The 26722-nt window shown below is 47.9% G+C and overlaps 1 protein-coding gene across 1 annotated transcript in view; it reads left to right on the top strand.

Moving 5' to 3' along the window:
• The window catches only part of CASQ2 (calsequestrin 2), a 94228-nt gene extending 67506 nt beyond the window's left edge, over positions 1 to 26722 (top strand). Inside the window, exons 6-11 of the mRNA XM_040334154.1 lie at positions 1657 to 1787; positions 11734 to 11779; positions 18630 to 18684; positions 18864 to 18964; positions 22827 to 22901; positions 26225 to 26722. Of these exons, the coding sequence (XP_040190088.1) occupies positions 1657 to 1787; positions 11734 to 11779; positions 18630 to 18684; positions 18864 to 18964; positions 22827 to 22901; positions 26225 to 26467 (651 nt within the window). The 3' untranslated portion in view covers positions 26468 to 26722. The remainder of the gene's footprint in view (positions 1 to 1656; positions 1788 to 11733; positions 11780 to 18629; positions 18685 to 18863; positions 18965 to 22826; positions 22902 to 26224) is intronic.

Consider the following 26722-nt stretch of genomic DNA (forward strand, 5'->3'; position numbering starts at 1 on the left):
GTGGGGACTGATGAGGTCAGGTGTAGGGATTGATGGGGTCAGGTGTGGGGATTGATGAGGTCAGGTGTGGGGATTGATGAGGTCAGGTGTAGGGATTGATGGGGTCAGGTGTAGGGACTGATGAGGTCAGGTGTAGGGATTGATGAGGTCAGGTGTAGGGACTGATGAGGTCAGGTGTAGGGACTGATGAGGTCAGGGGTAGGGATTGATGAGGTCAGGTGTAGGGATTGATGGGGTCAGGTGTAGGGACTGATGAGGTCAGGTGTAGGGATTGATGAGGTCAGGTGTAGGGACTGATGAGGTCAGGTGTAGGGACTGATGAGGTCAGGTGTGGGGATTGATGGGGTCAGGTGTAGGGATTGATGAGGTCAGGGGTAGGGACTGATGAGGTCAGGTGTGGGGACTGATGAGGTCAGGTGTAGGGATTGATGGGGTCAGGTGTAGGGATTGATGAGGTCAGGGGTAGGGACTGATGAGGTCAGGTGTGGGGACTGATGAGGTCAGGTGTAGGGATTGATGAGGTCAGGGGTAGGGATTGATGAGGTCAGGTGTGGGGACTGATGAGGTCAGGGGTAGGGATTGATGAGGTCAGGTGTGGGGACTGATGAGGTCAGGTGTGGGGACTGATGAGGTCAGGTGTGGGGACTGATGAGGTCAGGGGTAGGGATTGATGGGGTCAGGTGTGGGGATTGATGAGGTCAGGTGTAGGGATTGATGAGGTCAGGTGTGGGGACTGATGAGGTCAGGTGTGGGGACTGATGAGGTTAGGTGTAGGGATTGATGGGGTCAGGTGTAGGGACTGATGAGGTCAGGTGTGGGGATTGATGGGGTCAGGTGTGGGGACTGATGAGGTCAGGCGTAGGGATTGATGAGGTCAGGTGTAGGGACTGATGAGGTCAGGTGTGGGGATTGATGAGGTCAGGTGTAGGGATTGATGGGGTCAGGTGTAGGGATTGATGGGGTCAGGTGTAGGGATTGATGGGGTCAGGTGTGGGGACTGATGAGGTTAGGTGTAGGGATTGATGAGGTCAGGTGTAGGGACTGATGAGGTCAGGTGTGGGGACTGATGAGGTCAGGTGTGGGGATTGATGAGGTTAGGTGTAGGGATTGATGGGGTCAGGTGTAGGGACTGATGAGGTCAGGTGTGGGGATTGATGGGGTCAGGTGTGGGGACTGATGAGGTCAGGCGTAGGGATTGATGAGGTCAGGTGTAGGGACTGATGAGGTCAGGTGTAGGGATTGATGAGGTCAGGTGTGGGGATTGATGAGGTCAGGTGTAGGGATTGATGAGGTCAGGTGTAGGGACTGATGAGGTCAGGTGTAGGGATTGATGAGGTCAGGTGTGGGGATTGATGAGGTCAGGTGTGGGGATTGATGAGGTCAGGTGTAGGGACTGATGAGGTCAGGTGTAGGGATTGATGAGGTCAGGTGTGGGGATTGATGAGGTCAGGTGTGGGGATTGATGAGGGCAGGTGTAGGGATTGATGAGGTCAGGTGTAGGGACTGATGAGGTCAGGTGTGGGGACTGATGAGGTTAGGTGTAGGGATTCATAAAGGTGTACGGGAAGGGGCTTTCAAATTCTGTATCTGATATGTCAGCCGAGGTAAAGGCATTAACGTTTTTCTTGATGATGATGATGATGATGATGGTGGTAGGTGGCGAAGGCTCTGACACTGAAACTGAATGAAGTGGACTTCTATGAACCTTTTATGGATGAACCGGTCACCGTCCCGGATAAACCGTACACTGAGCAGGAGCTGGTAGACTTTATCAACAAACACAAGAGGTAAGTGATCCCTAAACTGCCCACATAATGATCCCACTAACCCATACTACCTCAGACATGACCCTACAGACCCATACTACCTCCAGACATGACCCTACAGACCCATACTACCTCAGACATGACCCTACAGACCCATACTACCTCCAGACATGACCATACAGACCCATACTACCTCAGACATGACCCTACAGACCCATACTACCTCAGACATGACCCTACAGACCCATACTACCTCAGACATGACCCTACAGACCCATACTACCTCAGACATGACCCTACAGACTCATACTACCTCAGACATGACCCTACAGACCCATACTACCTCAGACATGACCCTACAGACCCATACTACCTCAGACATGACCCTACAGACCCATACTACCTCAGACATGACCCTACAGACCCATACTACCTCAGACATGACCCTACAGACCCATACTACCTCAGACATGACCCTACAGACCCATACTACCTCAGACATGACCCTACAGACCCATACTACCTCAGACATGACCCTACAGACCCATACTACCTCAGACATGACCCTACAGACCCATACTACCTCAGACATAATGACCCTACAGACCCATACTACCTCAGACATGACCCTACAGACCCATACTACCTCAGACATGACCCTACAGACCCATACTACCTCAGACATGACCCTACAGACCCATACTACCTCAGACATGACCCTACAGACCCATACTACCTCAGACATGACCCTACAGACCCATACTACCTCAGACATGACCCTACAGACCCATACTACCTCAGACATGACCCTACAGACCCATACTACCTCAGACATAATGACCCTACAGACCCATACTACCTCAGACATGACCCTACAGACCCATACTACCTCAGACATGACCCTACAGACCCATACTACCCTCATACATGACCCTACAGACCCATACTACCTCAGACATAATGACCCTACAGACCCATACTACCTCAGACATGACCCTACAGAGCCATACTACCTCAGACATGACCTTACAGACCCATACTACCTCAGACATGACCCTACAGACCCATACTACCTCAGACATGACCCTACAGACCCATACTACCTCAGACATGACCCTACAGACCCATACTACCCTCATACATAATGACCCTACAGACCCATACTACCTCAGACATAATGACCCTACAGACCCATACTACCTCAGACATAATGACCCTACAGACCCATACTACCCTCATACATAATGACCCTACAGACCCATACTACCTCAGACATGACCCTACAGACCCATACTACCTCAGACATGACCCTACAGACCCATACTACCTCAGACATGACCCTACAGACCCATACTACCTCAGACATGACCCTACAGACCCATACTACCTCAGACATGACCCTACAGACCCATACTACCTCAGACATGACCCTACAGACCCATACTACCTCAGACATGACCCTACAGACCCATACTACCTCAGACATGACCCTACAGACCCATACTACCTCAGACATGACCCTACAGACCCATACTACCTCAGACATGACCCTACAGACCCATACTACCTCAGACATGACCCTACAGACCCATACTACCTCAGACATGACCCTACAGACCCATACTACCTCAGACATGACCCTACAGACCCATACTACCCTCATACATGACCCTACAGACCCATACTACCTCAGACATAATGACCCTACAGACCCATACTACCTCAGACATGACCCTACAGAGCCATACTACCTCAGACATGACCTTACAGACCCATACTACCTCAGACATGACCCTACAGACCCATACTACCTCAGACATGACCCTACAGACCCATACTACCTCAGACATGACCCTACAGACCCATACTACCCTCATACATAATGACCCTACAGACCCATACTACCTCAGACATAATGACCCTACAGACCCATACTACCTCAGACATAATGACCCTACAGACCCATACTACCCTCATACATAATGACCCTACAGACCCATACTACCTCAGACATGACCCTACAGACCCATACTACCTCAGACATGACCCTACAGACCCATACTACCTCAGACATGACCCTACAGACCCATACTACCCTCATACATGACCCTACAGACCCATACTACCTCCAGAAATAATGACCCTAAGGACCCATACTACCTCCAGAAATAATGACCCTAAGGACCCATACTACCTCCAGAAATAATGACCCTACAGACCCATACTACCTCAGACATGACCCTACAGACCCATACTACCTCAGACATGACCCTACAGACCCATACTACCTCAGACATGACCCTACAGACCCATACTACCTCAGACATGACCCTACAGACCCATACTACCTCAGACATGACCCTACAGACCCATACTACCTCAGACGTGACCCTACAGACCCATACTACCTCCAGAAATAATGACCCTACAGATCCATACTACCTCCAGAAATAATGACCCTACAGACCCATACTACCTCAGACATGACCCTACAGACCCATACTACCTCAGACATGACCCTACAGACCCATACTACCCTCATACATAATGACCCTACAGACCCATACTACCTCAGACATGACCCTACAGACCCATACTACCTCAGACATGACCCTACAGACCCATACTACCTCAGACATGACCCTACAGACCCATACTACCTACAGAAATAATGACCCTACAGACCCATACTACCTCAGACATGACCCTACAGACCCATACTACCTACAGAAATAATGACCCTACAGACCCATACTACCTCAGACATGACCCTACAGACTCATACTACCTCAGACATGACCCTACAGACCCATACTACCTCAGACATGACCCTACAACCCCATACTACCTCAGACATGACCCTACAGACCCATACTACCTCAGACATGACCTTACAGACCCATACTACCTCAGACATGACCCTACAGACCCATACTACCTACAGAAATAATGACCCTACAGACCCATACTACCTCAGACATGACCCTACAGACCCATACTACCTCAGACATGACCCTACAGACCCATACTACCTCAGACATGACCCTACAGACCCATACTACCTCAGACATGACCCTACAGACCCATACTACCTCAGACATGACCCTACAGACCCATACTACCTCAGACATGACCCTACAGACCCATACTACCTCAGACATGACCCTACAGACCCATACTACCTCAGACATGACCCTACAGACCCATACTACCCTCATACATGACCCTACAGACCCATACTACCTCAGACATAATGACCCTACAGACCCATACTACCTCAGACATGACCCTACAGAGCCATACTACCTCAGACATGACCTTACAGACCCATACTACCTCAGACATGACCCTACAGACCCATACTACCTCAGACATGACCCTACAGACCCATACTACCTCAGACATGACCCTACAGACCCATACTACCCTCATACATAATGACCCTACAGACCCATACTACCTCAGACATAATGACCCTACAGACCCATACTACCTCAGACATAATGACCCTACAGACCCATACTACCCTCATACATAATGACCCTACAGACCCATACTACCTCAGACATGACCCTACAGACCCATACTACCTCAGACATGACCCTACAGACCCATACTACCTCAGACATGACCCTACAGACCCATACTACCCTCATACATGACCCTACAGACCCATACTACCTCCAGAAATAATGACCCTAAGGACCCATACTACCTCCAGAAATAATGACCCTAAGGACCCATACTACCTCCAGAAATAATGACCCTACAGACCCATACTACCTCAGACATGACCCTACAGACCCATACTACCTCAGACATGACCCTACAGACCCATACTACCTCAGACATGACCCTACAGACCCATACTACCTCAGACATGACCCTACAGACCCATACTACCTCAGACATGACCCTACAGACCCATACTACCTCAGACGTGACCCTACAGACCCATACTACCTCCAGAAATAATGACCCTACAGATCCATACTACCTCCAGAAATAATGACCCTACAGACCCATACTACCTCAGACATGACCCTACAGACCCATACTACCTCAGACATGACCCTACAGACCCATACTACCCTCATACATAATGACCCTACAGACCCATACTACCTCAGACATGACCCTACAGACCCATACTACCTCAGACATGACCCTACAGACCCATACTACCTCAGACATGACCCTACAGACCCATACTACCTACAGAAATAATGACCCTACAGACCCATACTACCTCAGACATGACCCTACAGACCCATACTACCTACAGAAATAATGACCCTACAGACCCATACTACCTCAGACATGACCCTACAGACTCATACTACCTCAGACATGACCCTACAGACCCATACTACCTCAGACATGACCCTACAACCCCATACTACCTCAGACATGACCCTACAGACCCATACTACCTCAGACATGACCTTACAGACCCATACTACCTCAGACATGACCCTACAGACCCATACTACCTACAGAAATAATGACCCTACAGACCCATACTACCTCAGACATGACCCTACAGACCCATACTACCTCAGACATGACCCTACAGACCCATACTACCTCAGACATGACCCTACAGACCCATACTACCTCAGACATGACCCTACAGACCCATACTACCTCAGACATAATGGGCCATATTCTGAGTAAATATCCGCCAGCTTCGCTTAGGGCACTTACACTCCGCTGTCCCAACTTACTGGAGCAGGTGTTGTATTCCCCAACCACTTGCTCCATAAGTTGGGACAGCGGAGTGTAAGTGTCCCGGCGTAGCCTGGCGGATCTCCAAGGGGGCGGCTTCTATTCAAATGAAGCGCGCCCCCGATACAAAAGAACTGGGCATGCACCGGGCTGCAAAAAGCCCAGTGCGCATGCTCCAGTTCTCGGCGGAAAACGTCAATGACGCCGACGTGTGCGTCATTGACGTAAAGTCGTATTCAAGAACGACTTACGTAAACGACGTATCCGACGAAAAAACACGACGGGGACCCGACGCCATCCGTGACATGGCCTACGTGGGACTTGCGGAAACTTACCCCTCATATAGCAGGAGTAAGTTTCCGCTTACGCAAACGACGTTAGCGACGGTTACGCGACGCGAACTCGTTCGTGAATCGGCGTAGAAGGATCATTTGCATACGCAAATGACTCCTTCACTTAAATGCCATCTAGCGGCGGCCGGCGTCATTGCATTTAAGATCCGCCAGTGTAAGTGACTTACAGATGGCGGATCTTGGGCCAGATTCACAGAAGAGATACGATGGAGTATCTCAGATCCCCCATCGTATCTCGGATTTTTTCTGGTCCTATCTATGCACCTGATTCATAGAATCAGTTACGCATAGATAGGGCTGAGATCCGACAGTGTCACACTGTGTTACACTGTCGGATCTTTTTTTTGATTTAAAAATGGCGCCGGGGGCGTTCCCGCTGATTTACACTGAATAATATGTAAATCAGCGAGATACGCGAAATTCACGAACGTACGCGGACCCGACGCTGTGTTCTTACGTCGTTTCCGTAGCGGTTTTCCGTCGTATACTTACCCTTTCTAAAAGCAGGGGTAAGTATTGTTAAGTATGGCCGTCGTTCCCGCGTTGATTTTGAATTTTCCTACGTCGTTTGCGTACGCCGATTCACGAACACGCGCGTCGCAAGTCCCGCTCACGTCGCAACCACTGACGTCCTATTGACGTCAGTGGGAGCAATGCACGCCGGGAAATTCCCCGGACGACGCATGCGTATTTAAATCGGCGCGGGAGCGCGCCTGATTTAAATATGACACTCCCCTAGCCGCGGAATTTGAATTCCGCTGGGGGAGTTAGGATCCGCCGTCGCAAGTTTGGAGGTAAGTGTGTTGTGAATTTGACACTTTCCTCACAAACTTGCGAGGGCGGATCTTAAATCACATAGGTTACACGGATCTAAAGATCCGCTAACCTTTGTGAATCTGGCCCCTTAAGTGTATCTATGCAAAACTGATTCTGAGAATCAGGAGCATAGATACACGGGTCAAAAAAGGGAGTTACGATGGAGTATCATGAGTTACTCCATCGTAACTTTACTCAGAATATGGCCCAATGACCCTACAGACCCATACTACCTCAGACATGACCCTACAGACCCATACTACCTCAGACATGACCCTACAGACCCATACTACCTCAGACATGACCCTACAGACCCATACTACCTCAGACATGACCTTACAGACCCATACTACCTCAGACATGACCCTACAGACCCATACGACCTCCAGACATAATGACCCTACAGACCCATACTACCTCAGACATAATGACCCTACAGATCCATACTACCTCCAGACATGACCCTACAGACCCATACTACCCTCAGACATAATGACCCTACAGATCCATACTACCTACAGAAATAAGGACCCCCACAGACCCATATTACTCTCATACATAATGACCCTACAGACCCATACTACCTCAGACATGACCCTACAGACCCATACTACCTCAGACATGACCCTACAGACCCATACTACCTCAGACATGACCCTACAGACCCATACTACCTCAGACATGACCCTACAGACCCATACTACCTCAGACATGACCCTACAGACCCATACTACCTCAGACATGACCCTACAGACCCACACTACCTCAGACGTGACCCTACAGACCCATACTACCTCAGACATGACCCTACAGACCCATACTACCTCAGACATGACCCTACAGACCCATACTACCTCAGACATGACCCTACAGACCCATACTACCTCAGACATGATGACCCTACAGACCCATACTACCTCAGACATGACCCTACAGACTCATACTACCTCAGACATGACCCTACAGACCCATACTACCTCAGACATGACCCTACAGACCCATACTACCTCAGACATGACCCTACAGACCCATACTACCTCAGACATGACCCTACAGACCCATACTACCTCAGACATGACCCTACAGACACATACTACCTCAGACATGACCCTACAGACCCATACTACCTCAGACATGACCCTACAGACCCATACTACCTACATACATGACCCTACAGACCCATACTACCCTCATACATAATGACCCTACAGACCCATACTACCTCAGACATGACCCTACAGACCCATACTACCTCAGACATGACCCTACAGACCCATACTACCTACATACATGACCCTACAGACCCATACTACCCTCATACATAATGACCCTACAGACCCATACTACCTCAGACATGACCCTACAGACCCATACTACCTCAGACATGACCCTACAGACCCATACTACCTCAGACATAATGACCCTACAGACCCATACTACCTACAGAAATAAGGAAGGACCCTACAGACCCATACTACCTCAGACATGAGCCTAGAGACCCATACTATCTCAGACATGACCCATACTACCTCAGACATGACCCTACAGACCCATACTACCTCAGACATGAGCCTAGAGACCCATACTATCTCAGACATGACCCATACTACCTCAGACATGACCCTACAGACCCATACTACCTCAGACATGAGCCTACAGACCCATACTATCTCAGACATGACCCTACAGACCCATACTACCTCAGACATGACCCTACAGACCCATACTACCTCAGACATGACCCTACAGACCCATACTACCTCAGACATGACCCTACAGACCCATGCTACCTCAGACATGACCCTAGAGACCCATACTACCTCAGACATGACCCTACAGACCCATACTACCTCAGACATGACCCTAGAGACCCATACTACCTCAGACATGACCCTAGAGACCCATACTACCTCCAGACATAAGGACCCTACAGACCCATACTACCTCCAGACATGAGGACCCTACAGACCCATACGACCTCCAGACATAAGGACCCTACAGACCCATACTACCTACAGAAATAAGGACCCTACAGACCCATACTACCTCAGACATGACCCTATAGACCCATACTACCTCAGACATGACCCTACAGACCCATACTACCTCAGACATGACCCTACAGACCCATACTACCTCAGACATAATGACCCTACAGACCCATACTACCTCAGGCATGACCCTACAGACCCATACTACCTCAGACATGACCCTACAGACCCATACTACCTCAGACATGACCCTACAGACCCATACTACCTCAGACATGACCCTACAGACCCATACTACCTCAGACATAATGACCCTACAGACCCATACTACCTCAGACATGACCCTACAGACCCATACTACCTCAGGCATGACCCTACAGACCCATACTACCTCAGACATGACCCTACAGACCCATACTACCTCAGACATGACCCTACAGACCCATACTACCTCAGACATGACCCTACAGACCCATACTACCTCAGACATGACCCTACAGACCCATACTACCTCAGACATGACTCTACAGACCCATACTACCTCAGACATGACCCTACAGACCCATACTACCTACAGAAATAAGGACCCTACAGACCCATACTACCTACAGAAATAATGACCCCCACAGACCCATATTACCCTCATACATAATGACCCTACAGACCCATACTACCTCAGACATGACCCTACAGACCCATACTACCTCAGACATGACCCTACAGACCCATACTACCTCAGACATAATGACCCTACAGACCCATACTACCTCAGGCATGACCCTACAGACCCATACTACCTCAGACATGACCCTACAGACCCATACTACCTCAGACATGACCCTACAGACCCATACTACCTCAGACATGACCCTACAGACCCATACTACCTCAGACATAATGACCCTACAGACCCATACTACCTCAGACATGACCCTACAGACCCATACTACCTCAGGCATGACCCTACAGACCCATACTACCTCAGACATGACCCTACAGACCCATACTACCTCAGACATGACCCTACAGACCCATACTACCTTAGACATGACCCTACAGCCCCATACTACCTCCAGAAATAATGACCCTACAGACCCATACTACCTCAGACATGACCCTACAGACCCATACTACCTCAGACATGACCCTACAGACCCATACTACCTCAGACATGACCCTACAGACCCATACTACCTCAGACATGACCCTACAGACCCATACTACCTCCAGAAATAATGACCCTACAGACCCATACTACCTCAGACATGACCCTACAGACCCATACTACCTTAGACATGACCCTACAGCCCCATACTACCTCCAGAAATAATAGCACCTACAGACCCATACTACCTCAGACATGACCCTACAGACCCATACTACCTCAGACATGACCCTACAGACCCATACTACCTCCAGAAATAATCACCCTACAGACCCATACTACCTCAGACATGACCCTACAGACCCATACTACCTCAGACATGACCCTACAGACCCATACTACCTCAGACCTGACCCTACAGACCCATACTACCTCATACATGACCCTACAGACCCATACTACCTCAGACATGACCCTACAGACCCATGCTACCTACATAAATAATAACACCTACAGATCCATACTACCTACAGACATTGAGACCCTACAGACCCATACTACCCCCAGACATGACTCTACTGAACCATAGCGCCCCCAGTCACAATGATCCTACTGACCCATATTACACTGTATATAAAGATCCTACTGACCCCGATTACTTCCAGACATAATGACCCTAGTACCCCCCACATCACAGGAAACCCAGCTAGGTTCAGCCAACCATTACTGAGCCCATCTTAAAGATATTAACTTTGAAGGACTTTTTGGATCTCCAGGTTTTTTTTAGCTTAAAAAAATAAACCAGTTCATCTGTGATTTGTAGTTCTTCCACATACTGCCAACTGCTGCAGTAGAGAAGAAGCTCTGGGCTGGGTGAGGTGGGTGGAGAAGTCGGGATTTCAATAATCGCACTGTGACAATTCTTCTCATTATATACGGCCAGTTCCTTAATGTAGCTCCTCCTCCTTTTTTAGGGCCACACTGCGAAAGCTGCGACCGGAGGACATGTTTGAAACCTGGGTGAGCCAGACCCCTGTTTGTGAGTTTATTGTTTGTATGTCCTTCATCTCCTATACCTATAGACACTGGGGATGTCACGTCACCTATGGACACCGGGAATGTCACCTCGCCTATAGACACCGGGAATGTCACATCACCTATAGACACCGGGAATGTCACGTCATCTATAGACACCGGGGATGTCACAACACCTATAGACACCGGGGATGTCACATCACCTATAGACACCGGGAATGTCACATCACCTATAGACACCGGGAATGTCACATCACCTATAGACACCGGGAATGTCACATCACCTATAGACACCGGGGATGTCACATCACCTATAGACACCGGGGATGTCACAACACCTATAGACACCGGGGATGTCACATCACCTATAGACACCGGGAATGTCACATCACCTATAGACACCGGGAATGTCACAACACCTATAGACACCGGGAATGTCACGTCATCTATAGACACCGGGAATGTCACGTCACCTATAGACACCGGGAATGTCACGTCACCCATAGACACCGGGAATGTCACGTCATCTATAGACACCGGGAATGTCACGTCACCTATAGACACCGGGAATGTCACGTCACCCATAGACACCGGGGATGTCACATCACCTATAGACACCGGGAATGTCGCATCACCTATAGACACCGGGGATGTCACAACACCTATAGACACCGGGAATGTCACGTCATCTATAGACACCGGGAATGTCGCATCACCTATAGACACCGGGGATGTCACGTCACCTATAGACACCGGGAATGTCGCATCACCTATAGACACCGGGAATGTCGCATCACCTATAGACACCGGGGATGTCACAACACCCATAGACACCGGGGATGTCACATCACCTATAGACACCGGGAATGTCGCATCACCTATAGACACCGGGGATGTCACGTCACCTATAGACACCGGGAATGTCACAACACCTATAGACACCGGGAATGTCGCATCACCTATAGACACCGGGGATGTCACGTCACCTATAGACACCGGGAATGTCACATCACCTATAGACACCGGGGATGTCACAACACCTATAGACACCGGGGATGTCACATCACCTATAGACACCGGGAATGTCACGTCATCTATAGACACCGGGAATGTCACGTCACCTATAGACACCGGGAATGTCACGTCACCTATAGACACCGGGAATGTCACGTCACCTATAGACACCGGGGATGTCACGTCACCTATAGACACCGGGAATGTCACATCACCTATAGACACCGGGAATGTCACATCACCTATAGACACCGGGAATGTCACATCACCTATAGACACCGGGAATGTCACATCACCTATAGACACCGGGAATGTCACATCACCTATAGACACCGGGGATGTCACATCACCTATAGACACCGGGAATGTCACATCACCTATAGACACCGGGAATGTCACGTCACCTATAGACACCGGGATGTCACGTCACCTATAGACACCGGGGATGTCACGTCACCTATAGACACCGGGGATGTCACATCACCTATAGACACCGGGAATGTCACATCGCCTATAGACACCGGGAATGTCACAACACCTATAGACACCGGGAATGTCACATCACCTATAGACACCGGGAATGTCACATCACCTATAGACACCGGGAATGTCACATCGCCTATAGACACCGGGAATGTCACATCGCCTATAGACACCGGGAATGTCACATCGCCTATAGACACCGGGAATGTCACAACACCTATAGACACCGGGAATGTCACATCGCCTATAGACACCGGGAATGTCACATCGCCTATAGACACCAGGAATGTCACATCGCCTATAGACACCGGGAATGTCACATCACCTATAGACACCGGGAATGTCACATCACCTATAGACACCGGGAATGTCACATCACCTATAGACACCGGGAATGTCACATCACCTATAGACACCGGGAATGTCACATCACCTATAGACACCGGGAATGTCACATCACCTATAGACACCGGGAATGTCACGTCACCTATAGACACCGGGATGTCACGTCACCTATAGACACCGGGAATGTCACGTCATCTATAGACACCGGGAATGTCACAACACCTATAGACACCGGGAATGTCACATCACCTATAGACACCGGGAATGTCACAACACCTATAGACACCGGGAATGTCACAACACCTATAGACACCGGGAATGTCACAACACCTATAGACACCGGGAATGTCACAACACCTATAGACACCGGGAATGTCACATCACCTATAGACACCGGGGATGTCACATCACCTATAGACACCGGGGATGTCACGTCACCTATAGACACCGGGAATGTCACGTCACCTATAGACACCGGGAATGTCACATCACCTATAGACACCGGGAATGTCACATCACCTATAGACACCGGGAATGTCACATCACCTATAGACACCGGGGATGTCACATCACCTATAGACACCGGGAATGTCACATCACCTATAGACACCGGGAATGTCACATCACCCATAGACACCGGGAATGTCACAACACCCATAGACACCGGGAATGTCACAACACCCATAGACACCGGGAATGTCACATCACCTATAGACACCGGGAATGTCACATCACCTATAGACACCGGGAATGTCACATCACCTATAGACACCGGGAATGTCACATCACCTATAGACACCGGGAATGTCACGTCACCTATAGACACCGGGAATGTCACATCACCTATAGACACCGGGAATGTCACATCACCTATAGACACCGGGAATGTCACATCACCTATAGACACCGGGAATGTCACATCACCCATAGACACCGGGAATGTCACATCACCTATAGACACCGGGGATGTCACAACACCTATAGACACCGGGGATGTCACAACACCTGTAGACACCGGGAATGTCACAACACCTATAGACACCGGGAATGTCACATCACCTATAGACACCGGGAATGTCACATCACCTATAGACACCGGGAATGTCACATCACCTATAGACACCGGGGATGTCACATCACCTATAGACACCGGGAATGTCACGTCACCTATAGACACCGGGGATGTCACAACACCCATAGACACCGGGGATGTCACATCACCTATAGACACCGGGAATGTCGCATCACCTATAGACACCGGGAATGTCACATCGCCTATAGACACCGGGAATGTCACATCACCTATAGACACCGGGAATGTCACATCACCTATAGACACCGGGAATGTCACATCACCTATAGACACCGGGAATGTCACATCATCTATAGACACCGGGAATGTCACATCATCTATAGACACCGGGAATGTCACAACACCCATAGACACCGGGAATGTCACAATACCTATAGACACCGGGAATGTCACATCACCTATAGACACCGGGAATGTCACATCACCCATAGACACCGGGAATGTCACATCGCCTATAGACACCGGGAATGTCACATCACCTATAGACACCGGGAATGTCACAACACCTATAGACACCGGGAATGTCACATCACCTATAGACACCGGGAATGTCACATCACCTATAGACACCGGGAATGTCACATCACCCATAGACACCGGGAATGTCACAACACCCATAGACACCGGGAATGTCACATCACCTATAGACACCGGGAATGTCACATCACCTATAGACACCGGGAATGTCACATCATCTATAGACACCGGGAATGTCACAACACCCATAGACACCGGGAATGTCACATCACCTATAGACACCGGGAATGTCACAACACCTATAGACACCGGGAATGTCACAACACCTATAGACACCGGGAATGTCACATCACCTATAGACACCGGGAATGTCACATCACCTATAGACACCGGGAATGTCACATCACCCATAGACACCGGGAATGTCACAACACCCATAGACACCGGGAATGTCACATCACCTATAGACACCGGGAATGTCACATCATCTATAGACACCGGGAATGTCACGTCACCTATAGACACCGGGAATGTCACAACACCTATAGACACCGGGAATGTCACGTCACCTATAGACACCGGGAATGTCACGTCACCTATAGACACCGGGAATGTCACGTCACCTATAGACACCGGGAATGTCACGTCACCTATAGACACCGGGAATGTCACGTCACCCATAGACACCGGGAATGTCACATCACCTATAGACACCGGGAATGTCACATCACCTATAGACACCGGGAATGTCACATCACCTATAGACACCGGGAATGTCACATCACCTATAGACACCGGGAATGTCACATCACCTATAGACACCGGGGATGTCACAACACCCATAGACACCGGGAATGTCACAACACCCATAGACACCGGGAATGTCACATCACCTATAGACACCGGGAATGTCACAACACCCATAGACACCGGGAATGTCACATCACCTATAGACACCGGGAATGTCACATCACCTATAGACACCGGGAATGTCACATCACCTATAGACACCGGGAATGTCACATCACCTATAGACACCGGGAATGTCACGTCATCTATAGACACCGGGAATGTCACATCACCTATAGACACCGGGAATGTCACATCACCTATAGACACCGGGAATGTCACATCACCTATAGACACCGGGAATGTCACATCACCTATAGACACCGGGAATGTCACATCACCCATAGACACCGGGAATTTCACATCACCTATAGACACCGGGAATGTCACATCATCTATAGACACCGGGAATGTCACATCACCTATAGACACCAGGGATGTCACCTATAGACACTGGGAATGTCACATCACCTATATACACCGGGAAGGTCACATCACCTATAGACACCGGGAATGTCACGTCACCTATAGACACCGGGAATGTCACATCGCCTATAGACACCGGGAATGTCACATCGCCTATAGACACTGGGGATGTCACAACACCTATAGACACCGGGGATGTCACCTATAGACACCGGGAATGTCACATCACCTATATACACCGGGAAGGTCACATCACCTATAGACACCGGGAATGTCACGTCACCTATAGACACCGGGGATGTCACATCACCTATAGGAACCCAGGGATGTCACAACACATACACCAATTATTATATACTGAGGGGAGGGCAGGAGGGGAAGCCACCCAAAGTGTAGCATTAACAATATGAACAGGGTGCAGTTCTTCATTTTGGACCGGGGCTTTGGGTGAGAATATCTCGGCACTGGGTAGAGGTTTTGTAGGTAAGGAGAGGGGGAAGGTGTTCTGTAGTCCAGCAAGCAGGCATGAAAACACTGGCTGGGATGTCACTGCAGGAATTTAGGAGCTCGTTGGATTTCCGACAGATCATCAGGAATTTTCTGTCATTTTTATTACACACTTCTGGGTCCAAATGCCAAGCACCAAGTACCGAAGACCCACATGTGGCCCTCAGGCTGCAGAGTGGCCCCCCCGGGGCTGGTTCTGGCATTGTGCTGGTGGTGACAGGTGGCGGTGAGAGGACGGCTTTGTTGGCTCCGGAAGAATTAGCATTTAGATGGAATGTCTAATAATAGAGCGTTGTGATCCGGCGGAGTCTCGGTTTACAGAATCCATTATGGAGAACACCCCCCCCCCCTCTGTAATATCTATTAGTGCCCCCCCCCACTCTGTAATATCTAATAGTGCCCCCCCCCCACTCTGTAATATCTAATAGTGCCCCCCCCTCTGTAATATCTAATAGTGCCCCCCCCCCACTCTGTAATATCTAATACTCATCTCAGCCAGACGATAATTGACTTGTCTGCAATATCTGTGTGTCTGCAGCCAATCGACAGACCTCCCGTGCGATGGACGGGAGGGGGGGGCGTCCTCCTCGCCCCTCCAGCACACAGACAAGGAGCTCAGCCCGGGGTCTGCTGCCATGTGCTGCCGCCACTCATAATAGCGAGCGATGGAAGCTTACCACCCATATTTGTCCGATCCGGCCAAAAATAGCCCAAATAATTGTTTGTTGTCTCATGTCTTTTTTTTTTTTTTTAAGTGTATTTTGTGCCACGTGTACTCGAGAGAGGAGCCGGACTGCAGGAGTTGGGAGTAGGCAGGCCTCCCCCAGAGGCAATCTGCCACCTTTCTCCATGCCCCGGGTGGCAATGGCGGGTGTGTGAGGGGGTCCTCCCACACAGCCCGACCTACCTGCTCCGCTTCGAAGCCCAATGGGGCAGAGGGACTCCCTATAAGGGAGTGAGAGGATTTGCCCGCTCAACCAGCCCTGTTAGTCCTTCTCCTCTCTTTTTTAGAGACCGCGTGGTCAAAGTGCGTGCATGTTAACCCAATTTCGAGTGCGTGGAAGTGTGGTGGTTTTTATGGGAGGGGGGTGAGCGTACTAAGCGCAGGCTTACCTCGCATAGCACACCCACCGGGAGCCGGGCTGAGACCACCAAACTCAATTCACATGAAGCCGAGAACGGGATCCGAACCCCTAGCTGCAGAGGTGAATGGCTTATCAGCGCAGTGCCAATCGCGTTGAGCCACCGCAGCTCTGTCTCATATGTCTTAAAGCGAAACTTTATCAAAAATAAAAAAAATATTTTTTTGGAGAAATGTCCTTCTCGGGGTTCCATCTGCCAATTTGTACAGGACCCCCGTGTGACAGCGCTCAGGGATTGTCAGTAAGTCCTTTAGGGGTCCTTTAGGGGTGAGGCCCAGTCATGTGGGGTATTGGGGGGTTGTACCTATCCCCCCCCCCCATTCCTTATGGTTGTTACGATCCTCTTAAGTCCCGATAGAAGGCAGGTGTCAGTGGTCCCAGGTGTGGGAGGAGTCAGGCCTGATTACATCATCACACACTGCTCTATGACATCATTTAAACATTTCATCTACACTTATTACAATGTTATGACCGGTGATATCATTGTACCGTTTTGCAGGAGGATGATCTGGACGGAATCCATATTGTGGCCTTTGCTGAGGAGGAGGACCCAGGTACAGTTAGAGGAGTGTGCTGTCACTGTGATGTCACTGCAGTCTCCAGCACACGGGATGGTCTCTAGATACGTGTGGTGGCTCCGGTGCTCTGTCGTGGTTGGGGGAAGTCAAAGTGACAAGATAGAGTTTTATGTATTTTCTGACCTGATCTCACGGCCCCCGTTTCTGCTTTTTAGATGGTTATGAATTCATCCAGATCCTGAAGGAAGTGGCCAGAGAAAACACCGAGAACCCCGAGCTCAGCATCGTCTGGATCGACCCCGATGACTTCCCACTGGTGCGTGTCACTGTCAGCTCTCACTCCTCCAATGAGAAATTGTCCCTCCCTACCCTATGATGTCACATTGTGTCCCTCTGATAGGACCTCCTTTCCAAGTCATGCCTCTCAATGTCACATGATCACCCATCCTTACCATCTGATGATGTCACATCATGTCCCTCTCAGAGGACCTCCTCTCCAAGTCATGCCTCTCAATGTCACATCATCACCCATCCTTACCATGTGATGATGTCACATCATGTCCCTCTGATAGGACCTCCTTTCCAAGTATTACCAGCAATGTCACATGATCACCCATCCATACCATCTGATGATGTCACATCGTGTCCCTCTGAGAGGACCTCCTCTCCAAGTCATGTCTCTCAATGTCACATGATCTCCCTTCCTTACCCTCTGATGATGTCACATCATGTCCCTCTGAGAGGACCTCCTTTCCAAGTATGACCAGCAATGTCACATGATCTCCCTTCCTTACCCTCTGATGATGTCACATCATATTTCTCTGGTACGCCCTCCTCTCCAAGTCCTGTCCAATAATGTCACATGATCATCCTTTCCTTTAGACATCCTGATGATGTCACATCGTGTCCCTCTGAGAGGACCTCCTCTCCGAGTCATGCCTCTCAATGTCACATGATCACCCATCCTTACCAGGTGATGATGTCACATCATGTCCCTCTGAGAGGACCAGTTTTCCAAGTATGACCAGCAATGTCACATGATCACCCATCCTTACCATGTGATGATGTCACATCGTGTCCCTCTGAGAGGACCTCCTCTCCAAGTCATGCCTCTCAATGTCACATGATCACCCATCCTTACCAGGTGATGATGTCACATCATGTCCCTCTGAGAGGACCAGTTTTCCAAGTATGACCAGCAATGTCACATGATCACCCATCCTTACCATGTGATGATGTCACATCGTGTCCCTCTGAGAGGACCTCCTCTCCAAGTCGTGTCTCTCAATGTCACATGATCATCTTTCCTTAACTTCTGATAGCTCCACATCGTGTCCATCTGAAAGGACTTTCTCTTTAAGTCCCGTCTGCCAGTGTCACATGATCACCCTTCCTTACCCTCTGATGATGTCACATGATATTTCTCTGGTACGCCCTCCTCTCCAAGTCCTGTCCAATAATGTCACATGATCACCTTTTCCTTTAGAGATCCTGGTGATGCCACATCATGTCCCTCCTTTAGGACCACTTCTGCCATGTCCACCAATGTCACATGATCACCCCTCTGATAATGTCACATGATCACCCCTCTGATAATGTGACATGATCACCCCTCTGATAATGTGACATGATCACCCCTCTGATAATGTCACATGATCACCCCTCTGATGATGTCCCATCATGTCCCTCTGATATGACCTTCTATCCAAGTCACAATTGTCAATGTTACATCATCACCTTTCCTTAACCTCAGATGATATCACATTATGTCCACCTGATAGGACCTCCTAAGTCATGTCAAGCAATGTCACGTAAATTGCCCTTCCTTACCCCCTAAAGATACAAGGTCAAATCTCTCTGGAAAGGCCTCCATGTCGCTGTCATAGGACTTCCCCTATGAGTCATATCCATTATTGTCACATGATCACCTATCTGCCATCTGATGATGAAACATCATGTCCCTTTGATAGGACCTCATTATCATTCTTCCTCACACTATGATGTCATAATGGGTCCTACTTATAGGATTTCCTCTCCAAGTCATGTCCCGATGTTACTCAATCCACCAATGTCCCACCACTACCATTTGTCTAATGTCAAATCATGTCCCTCTACCATGATCTCTTCTCTGAATCATATCCCGCTGTTATTCCGTCTACCAATGTCCCATCACAACTCCCTACCTTCTGATGATGTCACATTGTGTCCCTCCCATAGGATCTCCTCTTCAAGTCATGTCCCACCTATATCACTTTAACTCTCTCTACCCTCTGATGATGTCACACCATGTCCCTCTTGTAGAATCTTCTCCTGGAGTCATGCCCACCAATGTCCCATCACTGCTCCCTACCTTCTGATGATGTCACAATCACGTCCTCCCAATAGGATCTTCAAGTCATATTCCTCTGTCACCCCATCTTCCATTGTTCCTTCACTGCTCTCTACCATCCAGATAATGTCATATCATGTCCCTCTTATATGATCTCTTCTCCGAATCATGTCCTAATGTTCCATCACAACTCCCTACCTTCTGATGATGTCATATTGTGTCCCTCCGATAGGATCTTCTCTTGGATTCATGCCCACCAATGTTCCATCACAACTCCCTACCTTCTAATGATGTCACATTGTGTTCCTCCAATAGGATCTCCTGTCCATGGCATGTCCCAATGTCAAACCCATGGGCCAATATCACATTACCCATCTCTACCCCCTGATGATGTCACAGTGTGTCCCTCCTGTAGAATCTTCTTTTGGATTCATGCCATCCAATGTCACACCATTCCTCCTCCCACTCTGATGATGTCACATTGTGTCCCCCTGATAGGATCTTCTCATGGAGTCATGCCGTCCAATGTCATATTATTCCTCCCTCCCCTCTGATGATGTCACATTGAGGTTTATTTACTAACGATGGAAAGCAATATCAGGCTCACTTCTACACAGAAACCAATCAGCTTCCATGTTTTATTAAGGTTAGATGCATCCGTGCCAAGAGTTCCATTAACAGGTATGTGCACAGACACTACCACTCAACATGTTTTGCTTTTTTGGAGCTTCTTCAGGAGATTCTCGTGTCATGTGTAACATACTAAGGATAACAAAAGAGACACGAATGAAGCCTCATGTGAATTGTTTTAAACAACACTGGGTAAGGTTCGCCCCTTATAATTATATATTGTTGATATTAATCATTTTTTCTCTCTTTGTATTCTCTTTTGATATAATGCCAACAACTCCATTGATTTGGTTGTTTTTTTAATGTTTAAAACAATTCACATGAGGCTTCATTCATGTCTCTTTGGTTATCCTTAGTATGTTACGCATGACACGAGAACCTCCTGAAGAAGCTCCAAAAAAGCGAAACATGTTGAGTGGGAGTGTCTGTGCACATACCTGTTAATGGAACATGTAACTCTTGATACGGATGGATTATTTTCCTTGTGTTTTTTTTATCTTTGTAATAAGTTATTAAAATTGTATCCATTTCTGTATTTGTGTCTTTGCACTCTCTCTACTTGGACACCTAAAAGGTCCCGGGGTTTGTTACCCCCCCCCTCCCCCTCCTACTTATTGTTCTCATTAATTGTTGGAATGTGGTGCTTCTATATCTGATCTCTTTGCCTTACATGAAGTTGTGATGTCAGCTTAGTGATGTCATACTGCCAGTTCTCTCTTTGCCTTTTCCTGATGTCATCATCAGTCTTCCTATAGTTGGGTAATGTAATGCTATGCTTCTACTGTGTGATGTCATATAATGATGATGTCATATTATCAGCCTTCCTATAGTTGGGTGATGTAATGCCATGCTTCCACTGTGTGATGATGTCATATAATGATGATGTCATATTATCAGTCTTCCTATAGTTGGGTGATGTAATGCAATGCTTCCACTGTGTGATGATATCATATAGTGATGATGTCATATTATCAGTCTTCCTATAGTTGGGTGATGTAATGCAATGCTTCCACTGTGTGATGATGTCATATAATGATGATGTCATATTATCAGTCTTCCTATAGTTGGGTGATGTAATGCCATGCTTCTACTGTGTGATGATGTCATATAATGATGATGTCATATTATCAGCCTTCCTATAGTTGGGTGATGTAATGCCGTGCTTCTACTGTGTGATGATGTCATATAATGATGATGTCACATCTCATTCTATCTACAGTTGGTGACGTATTGGGAGAGAACTTTCCGCATTGACCTGTTCAGGCCTCAGATCGGAGTTGTTAATGTAACCGATGTGAGTATCAGACATTTTATTTATCCACAAGAGATGACCGGCAGATAACTGATTCTTGGATTACGAGGATATAATGTTCAAAGCACTCGCATATCAAAGCGAGTTTCCCCATAGAAGTCAATGGAAACGAAAATAATTTGTTTCCGCGTAGACTTCAATGAAATGCAATACCGTATGCGGCCAGATGTGGGGGGGGGGTGTGCCGGAGAGCCTCGGAAATGATCGGGGACATCGGGGACAGCTCGGCTGACCTTGGAAAGGCTGGGAAACACACGGGAATGGAGTATTTCCGAACATCTCCGGCGCCCCCCGCACCTCAGGCCAAATGCGGTACTGCACACCCCATTAGCTTGAATTCTGCTCATTTAGCGAGACAACACTCGCAAAAAAAAAAGTTGCTCGTCTTTCAAAATGCTCGTTAACTGCGTTACTCCTAAAACCGAGGTTCCGCTGTAATTGATTAAACTCTGATGAACACCTTTGCAATACTTCACATTATCCAATGTGCTAAGTGGGTTTTGTTTGGTGAATGGTGGATATAGAATGTCTGTATGGCCCAAATCCCTCCAATCATGATATATACACCGTAACATGTTTCCCAAGCAAGTTCATACTTTAAATCCTAAAAGAAAACCTGTGCATTGCTGTTCTGTCATCCAATATCATCTCTCTGACCCCTCCCACTATTCCAGGCATTGTCAGTGCTCAGGATATTGTGGTAGTCGACACAACGCGGCCACTCACTACAATCAGAAGAAAAGAGGTTTAACCTTAAACTACGTAGAGGGTTCTTTACTGTAAGAGCGGCAAGGATGTGGAATTCCTCACTGTAACGGTCAGGGGTTAACACCGTTTACGATATTCCATTCCACCAAACCAAGACAGCTTATCCGACACTCCACAATCCAGCAGACACGATCCATATGAATTTTCCCAGAATAACGAGACACAAGCTCTGTTCTCTGGTTCCAAACGAATGGATCCTTTAATGGTAAACTCAGCACTTCTTATACAGTCAGCAACCAAATATGGACAATGACTCAACTCCACCCACAACATGACACAATGGGTGCTCAATACACATTCCTTTAGATAATGACATTCAGATAATCTACATGAACTAATTACTAGTCATTTACCCAGACGTTCTGACTCCGCGATAAGCTATTCTCACCTGATACACAATGCACATTCCTTTGTAGACAATGGGGTAGATTCACAAAGGGTGTCCTAACTTTGCGGCGGCGTAGCGTATCGTGTTTACACTACGCCGCCGTAAGTTAGCGAGGAAAGTACATGATTTTCAAAGTACTTGCCTGCTAAGTTACGGCGGCGTAGCGTAAATTGGGTGGGCGTAAGGGCGGCTAATTCAAATTTGGCTGAGGGGGCGTGTTTTATGTTAATGGGGCTTGACCTGACGTGATTGACGTTTTTTTGAAATGGCGCATGTGCCGTCCGCCTACATATCCCAGTGTGCATTGCGGCAACGTATGCCACACGGGCCTATTGATTTCGACGTGGACGTAAATGGCGTAAATCCCTTTTCACGGACGACTTACGCAAACAATGTAAAATTTTCGAAGCGGGAACGGCGGCCATACTTAACATTACTATTCCAACTATTTGATGGAATATCTTTAGGCCTGATAATGCGTCACGTAAACGGCGTATCTGTACTGCGTCGGCCGGGCGTACGTTCGTGAATAGGCGTATCTAGTGATTAACATATTCTACGCCGACCGCAATGGAAGCTCCACCAAGCGGCCAGCCTAAATATTGCACCCTAAGATAGGACGGCGCAAGCCCTTGTATCTTAGATAAGTTTAAGTGTATCTCCGTTTGAGAATACACTTAAACTTAGGAGGGCGCAGATTCCGAGTTAGGTCGGCGTATCTACTGATATCTACTTATACACCGGCCTAACTCTACCTGAATCTAGCAAGTAATTGACATGCTAATCCACTACAGCTGAAAAGTTAGCCATCTGACCTTTCAGACTGCCAACCCCCAACACATCTATCATCAATTGATTTCCACACAATGAAATATCTTAGGAGCCAGACTCAATTAACACCTCAACAGTCTATGTGTCCCCACATGAATGATTACTGTCCTATTGACCTGTTGGGTTCAGAATAAACAACCTGTAATATTTCAAGATCTCCTGCAATACATGAATTATCATTACTGTCCCATCTCAGGTGATCCGAGATATCATTTCTCATATCAGTTCTCAGTCATCCTATTCCTCTACTGGACATAGGATGACCCTAGACACAAGAGTCATTGGTGAAGCTGGCACAGGAGTACCCCCCATCCTTCAAAAGTCTCTGGGTATCACGGGCCATACCGTTACACTCACTTTGTCTTTTTTTACCATATTTTGCCTTCAGTTGCCCAAAATGGCCAGAATTTAACCACATGATGCCCCCCTCCCTATAGACATCAAGGGGATTCACCTTTAAGTTTCATTGATACAGGTCCCCATGGCCGTGCCCAGCTCACCATGTTCTTTTTCACAGTAGTTTGCCCTCAAACCCCAAAAATAGACAGAATTCAACCACCTGATGCCCCCTCTATATACTTTAATAGGATTCACCTGTACATTTCTTCGGTACAAGTCCCCATGCCCAGCTCACTGCCGCTCTGTGCTGCTTTTGATTCCTGGGTCCTTTTTTCCTAGGAACTCTGCTATGCGCGTCGGGACCCTTCGGAGTAAGACCACGCCATATTAAGATACTTCTCAACTCAACTATGTCTTTTTCGACAGTATTTTGCCTTCAAACCCCAAAAATGGCCAGAATTTAACCACACATTTGACCCCCAATGATGTCAATAGGATTCACTTATACATTTCATTGGTACATGTCCCCATGGGACATGCCCATCTCACATTGACTTTTTTGATCATATTTTGCCTTCAGTTGCCCAAAATGGCCAGAATTTAACCACATGAAGCCCCCCTCCCTATAGACATCAATGGGATTCATCTTTAAGTTTCATTGATACAGGTCCCCATGGCCGTGCCCAGCTCACCATGTTCTTTTTCACAGTAGTTTGCCTTCAAACCCCAAAAATAGACAGAATTTAACCACTTGATGGCCCCTCTGTAGACTTCAATGGGATTCACCTGTACGTTTCTTTGGTACCCCATGCCCGGCTCCCCATGCTTTTAATGACAGTCGTTGGCCATTTAGCCCTAAAAATAATCAGATTCCCTGAATTATGAACAACAGTCACCAAACCCTTGGAGAATTGAACCTTAGCAGATTCGCCCTTTTATTGGACAGTGTGTCCCTAACAATCCTCTTCTTCTCATGTAGGCTGATAGTGTGTGGATGGATATGGAAGATGCAGAGGACCTTCCATCACCAGATGAACTTGAGCAATGGATTGAAGACGTGTTATCTGGCAAGATCAACACCGAGGATGACGATGATGATGATGATAACAATGATGATGATGACGATGATGATGACGACGACGATGATGACGACGATGATGATGATGACGATGATGACGATGATGACGATGATGATGACGATGATGATGATAATGATAAGTAGGATCTCATCCTGGTAACTCCTATAGTATTTCATACAAGAACTTGATGTTGGGTAGCCATGGACTATCTCTATCCAGGTGCCGTTTACTATTGAGGATTATCTATTTATTATAATACCATCCAATGAATCCCAACTTTAAGCCGGAAGACGAACCAAGGGTAGAACATTGCTTTTTTTCTTTTATGTTTATTTTCTTGGCATTTCCAGGAAATAATATAAATAATTAAATAAAGAAGTGGTGGAAAGGAAATGTCA

The sequence above is a fragment of the Rana temporaria genome (genome assembly GCF_905171775.1).
Source record: "Rana temporaria chromosome 2 unlocalized genomic scaffold, aRanTem1.1 chr2k, whole genome shotgun sequence".
NCBI lineage: Eukaryota > Metazoa > Chordata > Amphibia > Anura > Ranidae > Rana > Rana temporaria.